Source organism: Rana temporaria, chromosome 3, assembly GCF_905171775.1.
Source record: "Rana temporaria chromosome 3, aRanTem1.1, whole genome shotgun sequence".
Taxonomy (NCBI): domain Eukaryota; kingdom Metazoa; phylum Chordata; class Amphibia; order Anura; family Ranidae; genus Rana; species Rana temporaria.
Window position 1 is genome coordinate 371,275,789 of NC_053491.1, and position 23,641 is coordinate 371,299,429.

Below are 23,641 nucleotides of genomic sequence, written 5' to 3' on the forward strand. Positions count from 1 at the left end.
CTTTCGAATCGATTACAAATAGTTTTAGAATTTGAAAAGTTTTCCAAAAAGAATAAAATAGAATAGAAAATAAAGGAATAGAATATAATTTATATATATATATATATATATATATATATATATATATATATATATATATATATATATATTCTATTCCTTTATCAATGGAATTTTGTCATGATTTGAATTTCATTATTGCTGCATATCATATGGACTTAGCATTGTGTTTCTACTACAGATGATCCCCACATGGACTGTACAGCAGGTTAACTGTTACAGTGCAACAAATGCACTCACTGTGCAGTGTGTGTACTGTGCTTTGAGATGAAGAATAATTAGGGGGGACCCCAAGTCATGTAGGACAGGGCACTGAGGACATTGTCAGACTTATCCCTCAGATCTGGTCGTTGAGTGACCATGCTGTGTCCGCTGCCTGACAAGCACATTGCTGTCTGACACAAGATCCCCAGAGATAATTTATCATGTGATCAGATCCGACACTTCAGAGGAAAAGCTGCCCGGAGAACAGGCTGAACCGGCCATGAACTTCGGCAAACGCAGCTCAGCCTGGGCGCTGGTCCCGGGAAAATTGCCTGCGGGGGAACCATTAATATTCAACATTCAGTGCCTGGGATTCTGCGTCGAAGATGGAGGCCAGCACGTTCTCACAGCGCATAGATAGAACTCTGTGCTTCTTGCATCTGTGTTAGCTAGCAGACGAATGTACTGTAAATTACCCAGTCACAGAGCATTCTATGTGTGTAACAACATGCATATACACAGCATGTGTAGTGCATGATGATGTGTATACTGACTGATCCCTTTTAATTAAAGCGGAGTTCCGGCCACAATTTCACTTTTTAAATATAAATACCCCTGTAATACACAAGCTTAATGTATTCTAGTAAAGTTAGTCTGTAAACTAAGGTCTGTTTTGTTAGGTTGTTACAGCATTTAGACACTTTATAAAATAGAAATTGACTGGGGCCATCTTAAGTGTGGGCATAATGAAGCCAGACTGTATGACTTCCTGGATTTCAGCCTTGCAGATCTCGCACATGCTCAGTGCTGCACAAGCAGTGTAATAGGTTTCAGATCAGGTTTCAGCACCTGTACTGTCCAAGTCACATGATTCTTCGAGACTGGGGAGTGCACAGACTCCTGGAAAGTTACACCCACTACATTCCCAGGAGTCTGTGCGGTGTAGGTTAGGAAGCATAAGCACCTAGGTGCAGGAAGAGGGAAGATTAACTATTCTGCCTAGCAACAACACTTTGAAGGCATCTAAAAAAAAAAAAAAAAATTTCTTAAAGGACTAATGACATTTTTTTAAAACTACTGATGTAATGTTATATTTATGGGTGGAACTCCACTTTAATAAAACATTGGGAGAGGAACAGTAAAGGCAATCACTGTGCAACAGTAAGAAGCACATCCTGCATATCTATTGAGTCACCGTGGTGCCTTTACAAAAAACAATAGACTCTCTTCATGATTTATCGTGTAATTGGTTTTATCTCAGTAGTTGTTTGGCAGGGAAGATGACTTAACGAAAATCGCAATGCGAATTAGATGTTATGGTGCTATAATAAATGGCTAAATGCTTGTGTACCCCTCTAATTATCCAGGGACTACTCGCTCGCACCATAATAAATGCTTTATTGATTTACTGTGCATGTGCAGTAACTCAAATAAGGGTGACACTGTGATCCCAGGACGCAGCATCATGGGGCCTGAGATCTACAATGCGGCACTATCTCAGCAAATCCAGGACAGTTAGCATCTATGCATATGTCTACTACATAGCATTGATTGCAATGCACTCACCTGATTTGGCCGGTAACAAGCAGCGCGCACATTCTGCAGGCCATCACTGATCTCTTTGGTTTCCACCGAGCGGAGAAGGTAACAGATTTCCTTCACGGCTCCAAGAAGACCTTCAATGCCAGTGTGCTAAAAAAATATGTGAGCAGAATGTTCATCAGTCAAGAATGATGGGAAATAACCTTCATAGATGTGGGCTGGGGGTAGGAGGGAGCTTGTGGGGGTGATTCGTTGGGGATTGGAGGATGGGGTTGAATTCATGGGGTTTTCTGAGGATGAGGTTGGATTTGGTGGGGTTTATGAGGAGGTTCTCACCTGGTCATAGAGGAAATGTAGCACTCTCTCCTCATATTGGCAGATGACACTGCGGAGTCTCTTTCTAGAAGGGAAGAAGACCTGTTAACCCCAATGAGACAGTAAGGGAAAAGGAGGCAGCAGAACTTTCTCCATGTTGGTAACTGCAGACAGCTGCCTGTTTGGACTGCATCCAACCATACGCCCTGATCATAGGATCTTATCACAGAACAGTTGGTAAGATTTCGTTGGCTAGATATCGTGACAAAAGGTACCCGAGAGGAGTGAGTCACTCAGGACAGAGGGCACTATGACCAAATATGTCCGCTATGTATCTCTTACCTTTAGGTGGACTTGTCATTACTATCCCAATAAATCATGACGCTCATTGTCACCAAATCAGATTATTTGGGGACACAATTATGCTAAAGTTCAGAATGTTCCCAGCTATCAGGGGCATTGTTGATGTTTCATGTCATTAGAGACTCTATTATTTTCATTTAGACATACCCTGACTGGTAAACTTGCAGCTCTACCTAGCAAAGCCGTAAATGTAAATACGGTAAATAAGTAGACATTATATACATACACCACATTATATGAACTTGCATCAAGCTGATCACATTCACACACGTGTGTAGGAAAACATGTAAAAGACCAGAGTTCTAAAGCATCTCTTGTCAGTGTGTCAGTCTTTCCTTGGGAATGATTGGAGGGGGATTCTGGATCCCCATTTGGTTCTCGTACAAAGCACTTCTCTGTTTTACTTTCTATTAAAGCTGAACTCTAACCTTTGGTATTGTTTTGAGTGGAGTACAGAAAGAGAGATCAATCCCTTGCTTGCTGGGGAAATGTTTTCATCTTGTGACAGGTGTCAAATGGAATAAGAAGTGAGGAGAAATCCCTTCAATAAGGACAAAGATGACAATGGAAACAGGACCAAACTTTCTGCACTCCAACCTATAATAAACCAAATGCTAGAGTTGGGATTTAAGCTCCCCACATTTATATAATTACTCTAATTCCTCCAACTGGCCCCCTGAGAGGGGCAGCGTGACATTTTACACAACGGTTCATCATCAGCTATGATTGGCTGCTCACCCAAGCTCTGTCCAGTACTGCGAATGTTCCTGTCGGTCACTGAGCTCCAGCTGCTTCAAATCATCTTCAACCTATAGGATATAAGAAGACAATGAGGGTGGTACAACAGATTATTTACTGATCTCATCACTAGATCATTTACTCCACCTTAAACAGGGGAGGCCCCTCCATTAAGGGCACACGGGCGCCACCCCCCCATCCTTGCCGCCACCCCGCTATCCATGCATCCGGTACCTGATTAGAGCCAAAGGCTCAGGGCACATAGGGTGGGCTCGGGGCACAGAGCATTGCATCCGGAGCCCACCCAGGTGTGTTGCAATTGCAAATGAATATTCGCTGTTGTAACACTGATCCTCCTCCCGGGCAATCAGGAAGCGGGTCTGAAACCCATCACCTGATTGGCTGAAAGGACAGGTGATCCTTTTTGACACCTAGGAGGAGGGGAGGAGACACATGGCGGAAGCGAGGAGGAGAAGAAGACACAGGAGTCTCATGCCCGCCAGTGCGTGATGCCCTGATGTTTGTTGTTGCCCCCCCCCCCCCCAAAAAAAACACAATCTGCCACTGACCTTTATTTATTTACAGTTGAGGGAAGTTTCCTTTAGATTATGTCATTGATTATGGTGTCACTATGTGATAGAAATGTTCTAAGTTTTGCAATTTTTACAGATCAATCAAACAATCTGACTGTATTTTAGTAGTGGAAGGGGTGCTCTGGAAGATGTTGCAATAATTATGCTCTGTATTAATCTGCAGCTCAAGGGGAAAGAAGGAATTCCACGACCCCAAGCACTATGCAGGACAACCAATCAGAATCTGTCCTTCCCTGCTTTGACTTCAGTAAAGTGAATTCTGATAGGTCAACCAATATTGTACAATAAATGATGGAACTCACGGATCGGGCGAGTGGAGGAGAGTCATCCCCTCCATGATGGAGCTGGAGCTGAATACGGGACAATCTCCAGAGATTCCAATGACTCCGCAAGCTGAATCCGCTACAAAAGGAGAAAAAAGGCATCAGAAAAACAGCAGAGGCCTTTCCTGAAAGGGATTTTTTTTTTTTTTAAATACCAAAAACTGCCCTGAAACTCACATCTGCCAGAACAGAACTGATTCCAAAACTATAGATGTTAATTACAGTGCATTGCTGTCATTTGTGATGAACAATGTTCATAGAAAAAAAATCTATGGACTTTACTGACAATGAAAGGGAACACAAATCATTCATAAAAATATTGTTTATTTACAACCATATTAAAACAGCTTATATCTCAATAAATTAAATGGCTATTAATATTATTTCTAGTATTAATTATGTAATTTTTATATATATTATATGTGTTTTTTGTTGTTCTTTGCACTTTTAGTGATTGCTGCTGGATTCTCATGCATCCTGAGGAGGCTAAATCAGAGAAACACGTTGACTCAGGAGGACGATTTTGCCATACAATCATATATTTGATGAATAAACTCAAGTGTAATTTCATTAATATAAGTGAGTCAGCAGTCACTATAAAATTATGTGTATATTATTTTTATTGAAATCTCAGCATGAGTTATAAACTGTTTTAACCACTAGTTGACCGTGCTCTAGCCAAATGACCACTACAGCGCGATCGTCCAGTTCTGGGAAACCGTCATATGACAGCCCCCCATGATCGCGCCCGCTGTTCAGCAGCTCTTTACCAGGTAATCATCTGTGTCCAATCACAGTGGATCACTGTCAGAACCTGTACTCACCGAGACCGAGATGCTGAGGGCGGCTCACCTTTGCGACCCTGTGCAGACCACTCCCTGGAGTTGGGACAGAGGAGGGACGGCACAAGGAGGCACCGGCGCCGGGAGCTGGCAGGAAGACTTGGTGCAGCTGACAGAAGCAGGGCAGGTGCAGAAGACTGGAGACAAGCGTTGGTCAGGCAGGAACTGGTAGGTGAGTCTGGTAGGGTCCACAGGAGATGAGGGCAAATCCGAGTCACAAGCCGAGGGTCAAGGGCAGGAGAGTTCAGAGGGAGTCCATGAGAGCAAGCCAAGGTCAAGGGGCAGGAGACAACAGCAATCCAGGTAACGTTAGCCAAAGGGTCAGAGGTTCCAGGTGAGAGGAGAGTCGTCAGGAATTCCGGGTCAAAACAGGCAGGTACGGCAACAGGTAAACACATAGGAGCTGAAGACAAACCAGCAACCTGTTCAGGGAAGGCTGCTGGTTTAAATAGGAATGTCCGGCCTCTGATTGGCCCCAGGGTTGCCGCATACGTGCACGTGCGCGCTTCCACGCACACGGCGCGCTGCCGTACCGCGCATGCGTGCGCGCAAACCACGCACAGGCATGCGCCGAAATGTCATTCTACTGGGCATGTGCGGGAATCTGTCAGAGATGGAGCTAGTACCCTGACAGTGCCCCCCCCCAAGGGGCGGACTCCGGACGCCCAAACTGGTCATTAACTCCGGGTGTTCCAGGTGAAAGGCCCGAATCAGGCGAGGGGCATGGAGATTCCGGGAAGGCTCCCAAGAGTTATCTTCAGGGGGATATCCCTTCCACTTTATAAGGTATTGCAACTGCCTTCCTCTTTTCCTGCAGCTCAAGATAGCCTCCACCTCAAATTCTTTTTCACCCTCAATCTCCACTGGTGGAGGTGGCAGTTCTTCTCTACCGTTGAAGGGGTCAGACACAACGGGCTTAAGCAGAGAGGCGTGAAACACAGGGTGGATCTTGTAGGACCTGGGTAAAGCCAACTCAAAAGCTACTGGGTTGATTTCTCGCCTGATCTCAAATGGCCCGATGAACCTTGGACCCAGCTTCCGAGAGGGAATAGGTAACTTGAGGTTGATGGCGGATAGCCAGACCTTCTCACCCACTTTGAAGACAGGGCAATCCTTCCTCCCCTTGTCATGGAACCTCTTATAGTCCTGCTGAGCTTGCTGCATGCTTTCCTGTAACTTCTGAAAGTTTTGCTGGATGCAGGTCACACGTTCCTGGACCGCTGGCACAGATGTTTCCGGGATGGAGTCCGGCAAAAAGGAAGGGTGGAAACCGAAGTTAGCCCAGAACGGGGTTTGGTTTGTGGAAGAATGTATGGAATTATTGTAAGCGAACTCGGCTGTAGATAACAAGGAGGACCAATCGTCTTGGGAGACTGAGCAAAGGCATCGTAGATACTGTTCTAGCGTTTGATTAGTGCGCTCTGTCTGGCCATTACTTTGAGGGTGATAGGCCGAGGACAGACAGATCTTCACTTCCAAAGCTCTGCAAAGTTCCTTCCAAAATTTGGATGTGAATTGAGTACCTCTGTCAGATACTATGCTTTTGGGCACTCCATGGAGCTTGATAATCTCTTTAAAAAAGATTTTGGCTGTGTCTGCCGCGGAGGGCGTACCCACCATGGGCAAAAAATGCGCCATCTTGGACAGACGGTCCACCACGACTAGGATCGTGGTAAACCCGGCTGAAGGAGGCAAATCGACAATAAAGTCCATGGAGATGTCAATCCAGGGCCGTTCTGGGATAGGAAGGGGTTTCAGCAGCCCCCAGGTCTTCGTGTTTGGCCCCTTACTCCGCTGGCAGCGAATGCAGGAAGAGGCATAATCCTTGCAGTCGGACCTCCATTTAGGCCACCAGAAGGAGCGAGAGATCAGTTCGGAAGTTTTACGGGTACCAAAATGGCCAGCCAATTTACGATCATGGAAGGTGCTGAGGATTAACTGTCTTGCCTCTGTTGGAACAAAAATCTTCCCACGAGACCACAGCAGGTCGTCCTTTTTCTCCAAGGAGGAAACCTCATGATCAGGGCACCGTTGGCATGCGGTCTTTAGAGCAGTCAACAAATCTGTTTGAGGGAGAAGCAAAAAATTTTGAGGTGACAGGATCGTGCTGGGCTCGGAAGTATCGGGCGTATCTGGAAACATCCTGGAGAGGGCATCAGCTTTTCCATTTTTTGCGCCAGGACGATAGGTAATATGGAAATTGAAGCGAGCAAAAAAAAGAGCCCAACGGGCTTGTCTGGGCCTAAGGCGTTTTGCAGACCGTAAGTATTCCAGGTTCCTGTGGTCAGTGAAAATGATAATGGGATGCGCTGCCCCCTCCAGCAGGTACCTCCACTCCTCCAGTGCAAATTTTATGGCCAGTAGTTCTCTATCGCCTACGTCGTAATTGCGCTCAGGAGGACTTAGTTTCCGAGAGGCGTAGGCTACTGGGTGAAGAAGCGACTTCGGTCCCTGTCTCTGGGAAAGAATAGCGCCTGTAGCAGATTCCGAGGCGTCCACTTCTAGAACAAAAGGTAACGTAGAATCCGGATGACAAAGTACAGGTGCCGAGGTAAAGGCCGTTTTGAGTTTGATAAAGGCCTCCTGAGCCTCTTGTGGCCACTGGAAGCGGTGCCCCTGGCGGGTCAACTTGGTGATGGGAGAAACAATTGATGAAAAACCGATGATGAATCGTCTATAAAAATTGGCGAAGCCAATGAAGCGCTGAACGCCCTTTTTGTCTGTTGGAGGTGCCCACTCCTGAATAGCACTGATTTTCTGGGGATCCATGGCTACCCCATGCACAGAAATGATAAATCCTAAAAATTGCACGGATGTCTTTTCGAACTCGCATTTTTCTGATTTGAGATAAAGCCGGTGTTGTCTCAAGATGGTGAGAACCTGCCTGACATGTTGCCGATGTAATTCTTTTGTGGCTGAAAAGATGAGAATATCGTCCAAGTAGACTACGAGGAAGTCATCTAAAAATTGTCGAAAAATGTCATTGACTAGATGCTGGAAGGTGGCGGGCGCATTACAGAGCCCAAAGGGCATGACCAGATACTCGAAGTGCCCGAATCTGGACCTGAACGCAGTCTTCCACTCATCTCCTGCCCTTATTCGGACCAAATTGTAGGCGCCCCGGAGGTCCAATTTAGAAAAAACCTGAGCTGATCGGAACCTTTGAAAGAGCTCGGGGATTAGAGGCAGCGGGTACCGGTTCTTGATGGTAATTTTGTTTAACTCCCTATAATCAATGCAGGGTCTAAGCGATCCATCTTTTTTCTCGACAAAGAAGATCCCCGCCCCCGCTGGCAAGGAGGAGGGACGGATGAACTTCTTACTTAAATTTTCTTCAATATAGACCTTGAGGGTCTTCAACTCAGTCTCTGACAAGGGGAATATGCGCCCAAAGGGAATTTCAGATCCGGGCAAGAGGTCAATGGGGCAGTCATATGACCGATGTGGTGGGAGACAATCGGCTTGTTTTTTGTCAAAGACATCCTTGAAGTCTAGGTAGGCTGGAGGAACATGCTGTAGGTCTTCAGGTGGAGTAGCTAGCGTGGAGCAGGCGACTGGAGCGGGTGCGAGACAGTGCTGGGAACAGTAGGTGGAAGGGAAGCTGACTTCTTTCTTGAGCCAATCAATGCAGGGCAGATGAACTTGTAGCCAAGGGAGACCCAGAATGATAGGGAACATGGGGGACGGGATCAAGTCCAAACAGAGGAACTCCCGGTGCCCAGAATCTGAGATGGCACAAAGAGGAAGGGTTTCCTGGGTAATCAATCCGGAACGGGGAAGAGAGCCATCAGCCAGATGAACTTGCAGCTGAAAATCCTTGGTACGGCAGGGGATACGCAGCTTTTGGGCCAAGGATGAGTCCAAGAAGCAGCTGCAGGCCCCGGAATCAATTATCGCCGGCAGACGTGTTGCCCCTTCCGGGAGCTGTAGGGAAAGAAAGAGGATAACATAAGTCTGAGGCAAACTGGTAACAGGGAAATTGATAGCAGATGGAGGTTTCGACTTACAAGGCCTTACTGGGCAAGTGCGCAAAAAGTGTCCGGCGGCTCCACAGTACAGACAGAGGTTAGATTGACGCCTCCGGAGTCTTTCTTCTGGAGTCAGAGGGGCCCGTACTATACCAAGCTTCATCGGCTCTGGGTCGGGTAATGAGGTGTTTGGTGGAGCTGGGTGAGGCGGAGGTACTGGAGCATATCTTGGTGGAACCCAGTTAGGCCGGTTGGACTGGAACCTCTCCGAACGACGTTCTCGAAGGCGCCTATCCAGCTGAGTGGCGGTTTGGATTAAATCCTCCAGAGAGGCAGGGGGTGCCGACCTTGCAAGCTCATCCTTTAGGTTCTCAGAGAGGCCCTGGCGGTATTGGTACCTGAGGGCCAACTCATTCCAGCCTGTGTCAGCAGACCACTTTCTAAATTCGGCGGTGTAGTCTTCCACCGGCCGTCTCCCTTGATTTAAGCTGTGCAGAGTACCCTCTGCGGTGGCTGCACGTAGGGGGTCGTCGTATAATTTCCCCATGTGGGTGAAGAAGGTGTCCATAGAGTCAAGTATTGGACTGCGTTGTTCCATTAAGGAGTGTGCCCATGCTTGAGGCTCCTCAGAAAGGAGAGAGATTACGAATCCAACCTTAACAGCTTCGGTCGCAAAAGTTCTAGGTTGCAAGGCCAGGTAAAGGGAACAGGCATTCTTGAAAGCCCGATATTTCCGGCGGTCGCCTGAGAATCGCTCGGGCATGGAGACCCGGGGTTCGGGATTACTCCCCATCATGGCAGGGCTTGCAGGAGCTTGGGCAGCAGAAGGTCCGGGTGAAGAGGCTAGGGCCGCAGTGGATGGACCTGGGGAACCGGCCAGTTGTTGGAGGCGGCCATCAATCTGGAGGTAGCCTTCCTGAAGCTTCTGGACTGCCTCTGTTAAGGCGGAGACCTGTTGGCACAGCGTCTCAAAGGGTGAGCGCGCCCTGTCGGTCTCAGACATCTGGCTGGTTTGTACTGTCAGAACCTGTACTCACCGAGACCGAGATGCTGAGGGCGGCTCACCTTTGCGACCCTGTGCAGACCACTCCCTGGAGTTGGGACAGAGGAGGGACGGCACAAGGAGGCACCGGCGCCGGGAGCTGGCAGGAAGACTTGGTGCAGCTGACAGAAGCAGGGCAGGTGCAGAAGACTGGAGACAAGCGTTGGTCAGGCAGGAACTGGTAGGTGAGTCTGGTAGGGTCCACAGGAGATGAGGGCAAATCCGAGTCACAAGCCGAGGGTCAAGGGCAGGAGAGTTCAGAGGGAGTCCATGAGAGCAAGCCAAGGTCAAGGGGCAGGAGACAACAGCAATCCAGGTAACGTTAGCCAAAGGGTCAGAGGTTCCAGGTGAGAGGAGAGTCGTCAGGAATTCCGGGTCAAAACAGGCAGGTACGGCAACAGGTAAACACATAGGAGCTGAAGACAAACCAGCAACCTGTTCAGGGAAGGCTGCTGGTTTAAATAGGAATGTCCGGCCTCTGATTGGCCCCAGGGTTGCCGCATACGTGCACGTGCGCGCTTCCACGCACACGGCGCGCTGCCGTACCGCGCATGCGTGCGCGCAAACCACGCACAGGCATGCGCCGAAATGTCATTCTACTGGGCATGTGCGGGAATCTGTCAGAGATGGAGCTAGTACCCTGACAATCACGGAGGTAAACAGAAGCCGGTTCCTTTCCTCACACTGACAGTGTGAGGAGAAGAGAGCTGTAAAAGGGACATGCACACCGATAATTAGGGCACTGAATATCAGTGCAGTCCCAACAGTGCCCACCAGGGCTACCAATTTGTGCCCACCAGTGCTGCCAATCAGTTTGCAAAATTTTATAACAAACTATGAAAAAGTTTTTTTTTTTATCAACATTTTCTGTATTTATTCATTTATTTAGCAAAAAATCTAAAATAAAACAGTGGTGATTAAATACCACCAAAGTCAACCTCTATTTGTGTGAATAAAAAGATAAAAATGTTGTAAGGGTACAGTGTTGCATGACCGCCACCTATCAGTGCAGCCTATCAGTGCCACCTATCATTGCCCATCAATGCTGCCTACCAGTACTGCCTACCAGTGCCCATCAGTGCCACCTATCAGTGCCCATCAGTGCCACCTATCAGTGCCCATTAGTGCTACCTTCTCATCAGTACCCATATCAGTTCCCATCAATGCCACCTATCAGTGCCCATCAGTGCCGCCTTCCATATCCATCAGTGCCTCTTATCAGTGCCACCCATCAGTGCCACCTTTCAGTGCAGCCTCCTCATCAGTGCCCACCAGTGCAGCCTATCAGCACACATCAGAGAAAGAGTAAAATGACCTGTTTGCAAAATTTTATAACAAACTAAGAAGTTGTTGTTTTTTTCTAAATCTTCTGTATTTATTTAAAAGTTTGTTAGGGTACAGTGTTGCACTTGTCACTCAAGGTGCGACAGTGCTGAAAGATGAAAATTGGCCTGGGCAGGAAGAGGGAAAAAGTGCCCAGTAGGCAAGTGGTTAATATGGTTGTATTTAAACAATATTTTTTTATTGAATTATTTGTGTTCCCTTTCATTGCCAGTAAAGTTGATTTTGTGTTTTTTTCTATGGAGGTATATTTATGGATGTTGCGTTTGAGCGCTATATCCTATAATGATGTACAATGCTCATCTTCAGTAGACTTCTTTTCCCAAGACACACAGAAAGTCGCCAATCCAAACACATAGGAGGATTCCGGACCTCACAGTGATGAGCTCTAATGAGATCGGAAAGTCTGTACTGGGTGACAACCTATAGCAGTGATAGTGAACCTTGGAACCCCAGATGTTTTGGAACTACATTTCCCATGATGCTCATGCACTCTGCAGTGTAGTTGAAAATGATGGGAAATGTAGTTTCAAAACATTTGCGGTGTCAAGGTTCGCCATCACTGACCTATAGGAAGAACCCTGGGGGAGGGGAAGAATGGAATATATTTCTGTACCTCTTTCTTAAAGACTGGTCAGATGCCACATCAGGGGAAGGGAATACTGAGACTTGTAGCTCTAATTGGAAAAACTCAGAAAGAGAAGGGGGGGAGGTATAGCATATATATTTGACTCCTCTATTGGACAGGGTTCATATGAGTGAAGGTAATCCTGGGACTTGTATTTCTACAGCAGCAGCTGAGGAGTCCTGGTACCCAGATGTAATGTAATTGCTGATTGATGGTGATGGTGAAGAGCTGACACTCTCAGGAGTCACACAATGCAGAAAATGATTTGTGGATCAGGAGCTCCACCTGCTGGGGAATGTTAGTTCTGCACCTCACTATATCAAGCAAATGTAATTTAGGCTGCATTCACACCTGAGCCTAGCGTTTTGCTGCGTTTTTTACCGCGATTTGCCGTGACAAAACGCAGCGTTTTTGCAGCGACAAAACGCAGCGTTTTTTTACCGCGATTTTTTACAGGTCTAGGGTCACCAATGTAAAACGCCCAAACGCCCAAATTCGAGCGACAAAAAAGGGTCCAGAACTTGTTTGGGCTTCAGGCGTTCGGCGTCAGGCGTTTTGTAGTGGAGATGTGAACCATCTCCATTAGAGTAATTTGTCTGTGATTGGTACAGCTGATCAAATCTCATTTTTCTCACACAGACATCCAATAGAGGGGTCCCATACTGCTGTCAGGGGATCAGTTTAATATGCTTTGTCATATGCCTGTACGATAAAAACAGAACAATGGGGAGCAATCGGGAATCAATAAATTTCCCGCTTGCCTGATTGATCTGTTTCCTCTCAGTCATTGTGCCACGTTTCACGATAGCAAATATAAAAATTAGGCTTAAAGTGGAGGTTCACCCGAAAACTTAATTTTTAACATTAGATTGATGCTCATTTTGTCTAGGGGAATCGGGTAGTTTTTTTTAAAAACGAAGCAGTACTTACCGTTTTAGAGAGAGATCTTCTCCGCCGCTTCCGGGTATGGGCTGCGGGACTGGGCGTTCCTATTTGATTGACAGGCTTCCGACAGGCTTCCAACGGTCGCATACTTCGCGTCACGATTTTCCGAAAGTAGCCGAACGTCGGTGCGCAGGCGCCGTATAGAGCCGCACCGACGTTCGGCTTCTTTCGGCTACTCGTGACGCGATGTATGCGACCGTCGGAAGACTGTTAATCAAATAGGAACGCCCAGTCCCGAAGACCATACCCGGAAGCGGCGGAGAAGATCGCTCTCTAAAACGGTAAGTACTGCTTCGATTTTAAAAAAACTACCCGATTCCCCTTGACAAAATGAGCATCAATCTAATGTTAAAAAAAAACTCCCGCTTTAAGTCAATTGACGAAAACAATGTCAAAAATCAATTCCAGTTTTCACCAGTGTTAATTTAGTCGCCGAAAATATTTTCATTGACAAAATTAACAGTGCTGCCCTGTGCGATCCTTTTACCACTGTGCCTACTTTATATTTTGCACTGATGTCAGTTTATTTTTGTATGTGTGTATTGCCTAACGTTTATGACCAGGTTGTCTGGTGGATTTTTTTTTGTATGTTTTTCTGTTTGTTGGTTTGTCTTAAACCTAATAAAAATATCTTAAAAAAAAAAAAGTGCTGCCCTGTGCACTTACTCGCTCCTATTTACTTCCCCACCCTCACTTGCAGTTCACCTCCCCATCTCCAAAGTATAAAGCAGCCTGCCCTGTGCTTTCCCTCACCCTCATTTATTTCCCCATTCCCACTTTCAGGTCACCTCCTCATCCCAGAAAAGTATGCTGCACACTCCTAAATGTTCTAAATCTGCCTCCCCCTCATCACACATTCCTGTTCCGCTGAGTCATCTCTGAATCATCAATCCTTTCCCTTTCCTATGCAGTTCCACTCATTACACTCATTCACACTATGTTTTTGGCGCCCTCTACTGGCCTTTTCTAACTCAAGGACACAATTCCAACCCCAGCTTTAAAAAAAAAAAAAAAAAGTTAATGGCCGAGAACTGTAAGTGACTTCGGAGGCCGCTCCGATCCTCCAAGGGCATAAAGCCAAGTGAGGGCCATCTTGCTTTCGCTTGACTTCCTGCCCAACTAACTGGGGGAGCTGATCGCTTTCAATCTGGTAAACCCGGAAACAATCGGTAGGTGGCAGGAAGGGGGCACCTCTCCCGCCTCCTGTAAAAGTGGTCCCATGATAAATCAGCCACCGGGATCACTTTTATCTGAAAAGCCGTCTGCCTAACAAAACAAAAAAAAGATACTTGGGTTATAGCAGCTAACTGTTGCCATAACCCCTTTTTTAACCAGTTACTCACCGCCCTATAGACGATATACGTCTACAAGGCGGTTGCTTAACTCTGGGAGGACGTCCATGGACCTCCTCCCAGAATCGCGCTCCCGTCCGGAGGACCCGGCGCATCACGGATCACAGTAAATCGCCGCTGATGGCGGCGGTTTACCACGTGATCGTTCCGTCCAATGACGGAGCGATCACTTGTAAACAAACCGGCGTCATGTGATGACGCCGGTTCCTCCCTCCCCTCTCTGTACCGACAGGTACAGTGTGAGAGGAGAGGGGGGGAGAGAGCGGATGCAGCACGAGTGCTGTGGGCTGAATCTGTGACAACTGCAGTCACAGATCCAGCCATCCATCCCTGCTCAGCCATCCCTGCCCCATACTAAGACTGTGCAATACTCTGCAATACCCCACAATACTCTGCAATACCCCACACTACTCTGCAATACCCCACACTACTCTGAAATACCCCACACTACTCTGCAATACCCCACACTACTCTGCAATACCCCACACTACTCTGAAATACCCCACACTACTCTGCAATACCCCACAATACCCTGCAACGTCGCCTATGGGGATTTTTAAGTAGCAAAGTTGGCGCCATTCCACAAGCGTGTGCAATTTTGAAGGGTGACATGTTGGGTATCTATTTACTCGGCGTAACTTCATCTTTCACATTTATGCAAAAGAATGAAGAACATTTTATAACAGAAACAAATAAAAGTTCATTTTTTTTACAGAATTTTCTGTCTTTTTTCTCTTATAGCGCAAAAAATAAAAAACCCAACGGTGATTAAATACCACCAAAAGAAAGCTCCATTTGTGTGAAAAAAAGGACGGAAATTTCATTTGGGTACAATGTTGTATGACCAAAAGCTGAAAATTGGTCTGGTTATTAAGTGGGTTTACGTGCCTGGTGGTCAAGTGGTTAATGTAAAATATGTTGTATATTTACAGGTAGGTGGTCGGCAATTGGTTAATAATAGCACAATAAACATTAAACATGTATTGTTGCACTATTGCACTACTACATAAGATTAAGTAGGGGGCATATATTAAGCTGTTGGGGGGAAAAAAAAGAAAAAAGGTGCTTTTTTTATTTTCTTAATATTTAATGTTAGTAATATATTCAGGTAATATGTGCAATGGCATTACAGCCAATAGAGATTACATATTTTTTGGTTATTTTTTGGTATATGTTTGTCAAAAAAGCTATATTTTTGTTTGTTTATCAAACTTGGTTTTATTTATAAAGCCGTTATATATCACAACAGCCTGTAGTGCACGTTCAAACCTTTATATCAGAAATAATAACATGTTATTAGATATTTATTTCAGTATATAATGAGTTTGGCAGTTCTTAACCACTTCAGCCCCGGAAGGATTTACCCCTGACCAGGTGACGTTGTACCCAAACAAAACTGATGTCCTTTTTCCACAAATAGAGCTTTCTTTTGGTGGTATTTGATCACATCTGTGGTTTTTATTTTTTGCGCAATAAATAAAAGAAAATGTATTCATCAGTTTAGGTCAATTTATATTTTGCTACATATTTTCCACTAGGGACAAGGGGGGTGTGTATTTTTTTCATGCAGTACTAGAATCTATAAGATTACAGTATACTGTATGTATTGTGTTTATTTACTTTTTTGAATTTGGCGCCGTTCTCCGCCCCCATGTGTCGTAACGTCGCAGGGAACGGAGATCGGCGGCACACAGGGACACTGTGTGAATCGAGCGAGGACGCCACTCTCTCACACAGCACGGCGGCATCGCAGGATCCAGGGGACAAGGTAAGTAACTTTGACTGTGGCTGCTTCGAGGCGATCCTGAGTCTGGCTCGGGGATACCGCTTTTGGTAATGAAATACCACCCCGAGCCAGATTCGGGAATACCGCCAGGGGGGTTAAGCTAGTGCATTGTTGGTTCACTTACCTTTTCTTTTGATTTCCCTTCTAAATGTTTTTTTTTTCTTTGTCTGAATTTCTCACTTCCTGTTCCTCCTCAGTAAGCTGTTCTGGCTGACTAACCCCCTCTGCCAGAGCAGCTCGGATGATGGGGGAAGCTTACTGAGGAGGAACAGGAAGTGAAAAATTCAGACAAAGAAAAAAAACATTTAGAAGGGAAATCGAGGGAAAAGGTAAGTGAACCAACAATGCACTAGCTTAAAGGAACCTATTTAGAAAATAAAAACCTTTAATGACTGAAGTCAACTGAGTGGGGAGGAATACCAATGTTTTTTTAAATGTGATGGTATTGTCAGAGGAAACACAGTTGATATAGATAATGTCCAAAGTCCACTTGTAATGTAACAAACAATAGTGAAATGTCCCTCTACATAATTTCCTCCAATTTCCACGGATACCAGCTTAGCAATCTTTGTAAGTTTAGTTACCCATGACATTGAGAAGCTTACAGTCTAGCCTACATTAGATGATGATATTTGAACACTAGCACATCAAAGAGCAGTTCAAAGTTTATCCAACAACAGAGATATAGCCATCAGTAATATGTGCTAATGACAGGGTACCAACACCAAACTTGCCAGACCAATTCTAAATACAAGACCTAAAGTGCCTTCTCCTTATCACAATAAGGGTTTGGTATGGGTTTTGAGGGGGCCACACACTTTTTTTTCTTTTCAGGGCATGTGGCCCGTTATTGTTAGGTGCTCCCTATCCCTTTTCCTGGCCACCAAGGCTGCCATGCATGTCTGGTATGGATTATGAGAGGGCGCACAGACACATAGAAAAAATCCTGTGGGGTCCCCCTCAAAATCAATATTAGGCCTTTATCTGTGCAAGAAGCCCGGCTGACTAGGAAAAGGGAGGCAGAGATCATGTGCCCTCCCTCTTCTTGAACCATACCAGGTAGGGTTGCCACTTTCTTCAAGCCAAACCGGAACACCTTTTTTGGTGTAAAGGTTGAATGAAGGATGGATGGCTGCACTCCAAAAACCGTACAGGTTGTCTTTTATTAAATGAACAGCAAAGGCATTACCAGATCACAGCAACAGAAACAGGGGACAGCCGACGTTTCGCACAAAATCAGTGCTTATTCCCAAGTCAGTTTCCAAGTCAGTTCCCAAGTCACTTTCCAAGTCAGTTCCCAAGTCACTTTCCAAGTCAGTTCCCAAGTCACTTCCCAAGTCACTTCCCAAGTCAGTTCCTCAGTCACTTTCCAAGTCAGTTCCCAAGTCACTTTCCAAGTCAGTTCCTCAGTCACTTTCCAAGTCAGTTCCCAAGTCAGTTCCTCAGTCACTTTCCAAGTCAGTTCCCCAGTCAGTTCCCAAGTCAGTTCCCAAGTCACTTTCCAAGTCAGTTCCCAAGACCCTTTCCAGGTCAGTTCCCAAGTCAGTTTCCAAGTCAGTTCCTCAGTCACTTTCTGGTTCAGGTTCCAAGTCAGTTTCCAAGTCAGTTTCCAAGTCAGTTCCCCAGTCAGTTCCCACGTCACTTTCCAAGTCAGTTCCTCAGTCAGTTCCCCAGTCAGTTCCCAAGTCAGTTCCTCAGTCACTTTCCAAGTCAGTTCCCAAGTCACCTTCCAAGTCAGTTCCCAAGTCACTTTCCAAGTCAGTTCCCAAGTCACTTCCGAAGTCACTTTCCAAGTCAGTTCCCAAGTCAGTTCCTCGGTCACTTTCCAAATCACTTCCCAAGTCAGTTCCCAAGTAACTTTCCTAGTCAGTTCTCAAGTCAGTTCCTCAGTCACTTCCCAAGTCAGTTCCCAAGTAACTTTCCAAGTCAGTTCCTCAGTCACTTTCCAAGTCACGTTCCCAAGTCACTTTCCAAGTCAGTTCCCAAGTCACTTCCCAAGTCAGTTCCCAAGTCACTTTCCTCAGTCACTTTCCAAGTCAGTTCCCAAGTCAGTTCCTCAGTCACTTTCCAAGTCAGTTCCCAAGTCAATTCCTCAGTCACTTTCCAAGTCAGTTTCCAAGTCAGTTCCCAAGTCAATTTCCAAGTCACGTTCCCAAGTCACTTTCCAAGTCAGTTCCCAAGTCACTTCCCAAGTCAGTTTTTCAGTCACTTTCCAAGTCAGTTCCCAAGTCACTTCCCAAGTCACTTTCCAAGTCAGTTCCTCAGTCACTTTCCAAGTCACTTTCCAAGTCAGTTCCCAAGTCAGTTCCTCAGTGACTTCCCAAGTCAGTTCCCAAGTAACTTTCCAAGTCAATTCTCAAGTCAGTTCCTCAGTCACTTTCCAAGTCAGTTCCCAAGTCAATTCCTCAGTCACTTTCCAAGTCAGTTTCCAAGTCAGTTCCCAAGTCACTTTCCAAGTCAGTTCCCAAGTCACTTTCCAAGTCAGTTCCCAAGTCACTTTCCAAGTCAGTTCCCAAGTCAGTTTCCAAGTCAGTTCCCAAGTCACTTTCCAAGTGAGTCCCCAAGTCACGTTCCAAGTCAGTTCCTCAGTCACTTTCCAAGTCACTTCCCAAGTCACTTCCCAAGTCACTTTCCAAGTCAGTTCCTCAGTCACTTTCCAAGTCAGTTCCCAAGTCACTTTCCAAGTCAGTTCCTCAGTGACTTCCCAAGTCAGTTCCCAAGTAACTTTCCAAGTCAATTCTCAAGTCAGTTCCTCAGTCACTTTCCAAGTCAGTTCCCAAGTCACTTTCCAAGTCAGTTCCTCAGTCACTTTCCAAGTCACTCTCCAAGTCAGTTCCCAAGTCAGTTCCTCAGTCAGTTTCCAAGTCAGTTCCTCAGTCACTTTCCAAGTCAGTTCCCAAGGCACTTTCCAAGTCAGTTCCCAAGTCACTTTCCAAGTCAGTTCCCAAGTCAGTTCCCAAGTCACTTTCCAAGTCAGTTCCCAAGTCACTTTCCAAGTCACTTCCCAAATCAGTTCCCAAGTCAGTTCCTCAGTCACTTTCCAAGTCACTTCCCAAGTCACTTTCCAAGTCAGTTCCTCAGTCACTTTCCAAGTCAGTTCCCAAGTCACTTCCCAAGTCACGTTCCAAGTCACTTCCCAAGTCAGTTCCTCAGTCACTTCCCAAGTCAGTTCCCAAGTAACTTTCCAAGTCAGTTCTCAAGTCAGTTCCTCAGTCAGTTTCCAAGTCAGTTCCTCAGTCACTTTCCAAGTCAGTTCCCAAGGCACTTTCCAAGTCAGTTCCCAAGGCACTTTCCAAGTCAGTTCCCAAGTCACTTTCCAAGTAAGTTCCCAAGTCAGTTCCCAAGTCACTTTCCAAGTCCCTTTCCAAGTCAGTTCCCAAGTCACTTTCCAAGTCACTTCCCAAGTCAGTTCCCAAGTCAGTTCCTCAGTCACTTTCCAAGTCACTTCCCAAGTCACTTTCCAAGTCAGTTCCTCAGTCACTTTCCAAGTCAGTTCCCAAGTCACTTTCCAAGTCACTTCCCAAGTCACGTTCCAAGTCAGTTCCTCAGTCACTTCCCAAGTCAGTTCCCAAGTAACTTTCCAAGTCACTTTCCAAGTCACTTTCCAAGTCAGTTCTCAAGTCAGTTCCTCAGTCAGTTCCCAAGTCAGTCCCCAAGTAACTTTTCAAGTCAGTTCCCAAGTCAGTTCCTCAGTCACTTTCCAAGTCACGTTCCCAAGTCAGTTCCCAAGTCACTTTCCAAGTCAGTTCCCAAGTCACTTTCCAAGTCAGTTCCCAAGTCACTTTCCAAGTCAGTTCCCAAGTCACTTTCCAAGTCACTTTCCAAGTCAGTTCCCAAGTCAGTTCCTCAGTCACTTCCCAAGTCAGTTCCCAAGTAACTTCCCAAGTCAGTTCCCAAGTAACTTTCCTCAGTCACTTCCCAAGTCAGTTCCCAAGTAACTTTCCAAGTCAGTTCCTCAGTCACGTTCCCAAGTCAGTTCCTCAGTCACTTTCCAAGTCAGTTCCCAAGTCAGTTCCCAAGTCACTTTCCAAGTCAGTTCCCAAGTCACTTTCCAAGTCAGTTCCCAAGTCACTTCCCAAGTCAGTTCCTCAGTCACTTTCCAAGTCAGTTTCCAAGTCAGTTCCCAAGTCACTTTCCAAGTCAGTTTCTTAGTCACTTTCCAAGTCACGTTCCCAAGTCACTTTCCAAGTCAGTTCCCAAGTCAGTTCCTAAGTCACTTTCCAAGTCAGTTCCCAAGTCACTTTCCAAGTCAGTTCCTCAGTCACTTTCCAAGTCAGTTCCCAAGTCACTTTCCAAGTCAGTTCCCAAGTCAGTTCCTCAGTCACTTTCCAAGTCAGTTCCCAAGTCACTTTCCAAGTCAGTTCCCAAGTCAGTTCCCAAGTCAGTTCCTCAGTCACTTCCCAAGTCAGTTCCCAAGTAACTTCCCAAGTCAGTTCCCAAGTAACTTTCCTCAGTCACTTCCCAAGTCAGTTCCCAAGTAACTTTCCAAGTCAGTTCCTCAGTCACATTCCCAAGTCAGTTCCTCAGTCACTTTCCAAGTCAGTTCCCAAGTCAGTTCCCAAGTCACTTTCCAAGTCAGTTCCCAAGTCACTTTCCAAGTCAGTTCCCAAGTCACTTTCCAAGTCAGTTCCCAAGTCAGTTCCTCAGTCACTTTCCAAGTCAGTTCCCAAGTCACTTTCCAAGTCAGTTCCTCAGTCACTTTCCAAGTCAGTTCCCAAGTCACTTTCCAAGTCAGTTCCTCAGTCACTTTCCAAGTCACTTTCCAAGTCAGTTCCCAAGTCACTTCCCAAGTCAGTTCCTCAGTCACTTTCCAAGTCAGTTTCCAAGTCAGTTCCCAAGTCACTTTCCAAGTCAGTTTCTTAGTCACTTTCCAAGTCACGTTCCCAAGTCACTTTCCAAGTCAGTTCCCAAGTCAGTTCCTAAGTCACTTTCCAAGTCAGTTCCCAAGTCACTTTCCAAGTCAGTTCCTCAGTCACTTTCCAAGTCAGTTCCCAAGTCACTTTCCAAGTCAGTTCCCAAGTCAGTTCCTCAGTCACTTTCCAATTTAGTTCCCAAGTCACTTTCCAAGTCAGTTCCCAAGTCAGTTCCCAAGTCAGTTCCTCAGTCACTTCCCAAGTCAGTTCCCAAGTAACTTCCCAAGTCAGTTCCCAAGTAACTTTCCTCAGTCACTTCCCAAGTCAGTTCCCAAGTAACTTTCCAAGTCAGTTCCTCAGTCACGTTCCCAAGTCAGTTCCTCAGTCACTTTCCAAGTCAGTTCCCAAGTCAGTTCCCAAGTCACTTTCCAAGTCAGTTCCCAAGTCACTTTCCAAGTCAGTTCCCAAGTCACTTTCCAAGTCAGTTCCCAAGTCAGTTCCTCAGTCACTTTCCAAGTCAGTTCCCAAGTCACTTTCCAAGTCAGTTCCCAAGTCACTTTCCAAGTCAGTTCCCAAGTCACTTTCCAAGTCAGTTCCTCAGTCACTTTCCAAGTCACTTTCCAAGTCAGTTCCCAAGTCACTTTCCAAGTCAGTTCCCAAGTCACTTTCCAAGTCAGTTCCTCAGTCACTTTCCAAGTCAGTTCCCAAGTCACTTTCCAAGTCAGTTCCTCAGTCACTTTCCAAGTCAGTTCCCAAGTCACTTTCCAAGTCAGTTCCCAAGTCACTTTCCAAGTCAGTTCCTTAGTCATTTTCCAAGTCAGTTCCCAAGTCACTTTCCAAGTCAGTTCCCAAGTCACTTTCCAAGTCAGTTCCCAAGTCAGTTTCCAAGTCACTTCCCAAGTCACTTCCCAAGTCAGTTCCTCAGTCACTTTCCAAGTCAGTTCCCAAGTCACTTTCCAAGTCAGTTCCTCAGTCACGTTCCAAGTCACTTTCCAAGTCAGTTCCCAAGTCACTTTCCAAGTCAGTTCCCAAGTCAGTTCCCAAGTCAGTTCCTCGGTCACTTTCCAAGTCTGTTCCCAAGTCAGTTCCTCAGTCACTTCCCAAGTCAGTTCCCAAGTAACTTTCCAAGTCACTTTCCAAGTCAGTTCTCAAGTCAGTTCCTCAGTCACTTCCCAAGTCAGTTCCCAAGTAACTTTCCAAGTCAGTTCCTCAGTCACTTTCCAAGTCAGTTCCCAAGTCACTTCCCAAGTCAGTTCCCAAGTCACTTTCCAAGTCAGTTCCCAAGTCACTTTCCAAGTCAATTTCCTCAGTCACTTTCCAAGTCAGTTCCTCAGTCACTTTCCAAGTCAGTTCCCAAGTCACTTTCCAAGTCAGTTCCCAAGTCAGTTCCCAAGTCAGTTCCCAAGTCAGTTTCCAAGTCAGTTCCCAAGTCACTTTCCAAGTGAGTTCCCAAGTCACTTTCCAAGTCAGTTCCCAAGTCAGTTCCTCAGTCACTTTCCAAGTCAGTTCCCAAGTCACTTTCCAAGTCAGTTCCTCAGTCACTTTCCAAGTCAGTTCCCAAGTCACTTTCCAAGTCAGTTCCCAAGTCACTTTCCAAGTCCCTTTCCAAGTCAGTTCCCAAGTCACTTCCCAAGTCACTTTCCAAGTCACTTCCCAAGTCACTTCCCAAATCAGTTCCCAAGTCAGTTTCTCAGTCACTTTCCAAGTCAGTTCCCAAGTCACTTTCCAAGTCACTTTCCAAGTCAGTTCCTCAGTCACTTTCCAAGTCTGTTCCCAAGTCACTTTCCAAGTCAGTTCCCAAGTCAGTTCCTCGGTCAGTTCCTCAGTCACTTCCCAAGTCAGTTCCCAAGTCACTTCCCAAGTCAGTTCCCAAGTAACTTCCCAAGTCAGTTCCCAAGTAACTTTTCAAGTCAGTTCCCAAGTCAGTTCCTCAGTCACTTTCCAAGTCACGTTCCCAAGTCAGTTCCCAAGTCACTTTCCAAGTCAGTTCCCAAGTCACTTTCCAAGTCAGTTCCCAAGTCAGTTCCTCGGTCAGTTCCTCAGTCACTTCCCAAGTCAGTTCCCAAGTCAGTTCCCAAGTAACTTTCCTCAGTCACTTCCCAAGTCAGTTCCCAAGTAACTTTCAAAGTCAGTTCCTCAGTCACTTTCCAAGTCACATTCCCAAGTCAGTTCCTCAGTCACTTTCCATGTCAGTTCCCAAGTCACTTTCCAAGTCACTTTCCAAGTCAGTTCCCAAGTCACTTTCCAAGTCACTTTCCAAGTCAGTTACCAAGTCAGTTCCTCAGTCACTTTCCAAGTCAGTTCCCAAGTCACTTTCCAAGTCAGTTCCCAAGTCAGTTTCCAAGTCAGTTCCCAAGTCACTTTCCAAGTCAGTTCCTCAGTCACTTTCCAAGTCAGTTCCCAAGTCACTTTCCTCAGTCACTTCCCAAGTCAGTTCCCAAGTAACTTTCCAAGTCAGTTCCTCAGTCACGTTCCCAAGTCAGTTCCTCAGTCACTTTCCAAGTCAGTTCCCAAGTCAGTTCCCAAGTCACTTTCCAAGTCAGTTCCCAAGTCACTTTCCAAGTCAGTTCCCAAGTCACTTCCCAAGTCAGTTCCTCAGTCACTTTCCAAGTCAGTTTCCAAGTCAGTTCCCAAGTCACTTTCCAAGTCAGTTTCTTAGTCACTTTCCAAGTCACGTTCCCAAGTCACTTTCCAAGTCAGTTCCCAAGTCAGTTCCTAAGTCACTTTCCAAGTCACTTCCCAAGTCACT

General features: G+C 46.0%; 1 protein-coding gene across 3 annotated transcripts in view; it reads right to left on the reverse strand.

Annotated features, from left to right (window-relative positions):
* The window catches only part of PIK3C2G (phosphatidylinositol-4-phosphate 3-kinase catalytic subunit type 2 gamma), a 168,250-nt gene that overhangs the window by 92,917 nt on the left and 51,692 nt on the right, over nt 1-23,641 (reverse strand). For all 3 annotated transcript variants that reach the window (XM_040345483.1, XM_040345484.1, XM_040345482.1), the window contains exons 6-9: nt 4,115-4,214; nt 3,220-3,290; nt 2,140-2,203; nt 1,828-1,953 (exon numbers count right to left, since the gene is read on the reverse strand). In XM_040345483.1, the coding sequence (XP_040201417.1) occupies nt 1,828-1,953; nt 2,140-2,203; nt 3,220-3,290; nt 4,115-4,214 (361 nt within the window). The remainder of the gene's footprint in view (nt 1-1,827; nt 1,954-2,139; nt 2,204-3,219; nt 3,291-4,114; nt 4,215-23,641) is intronic.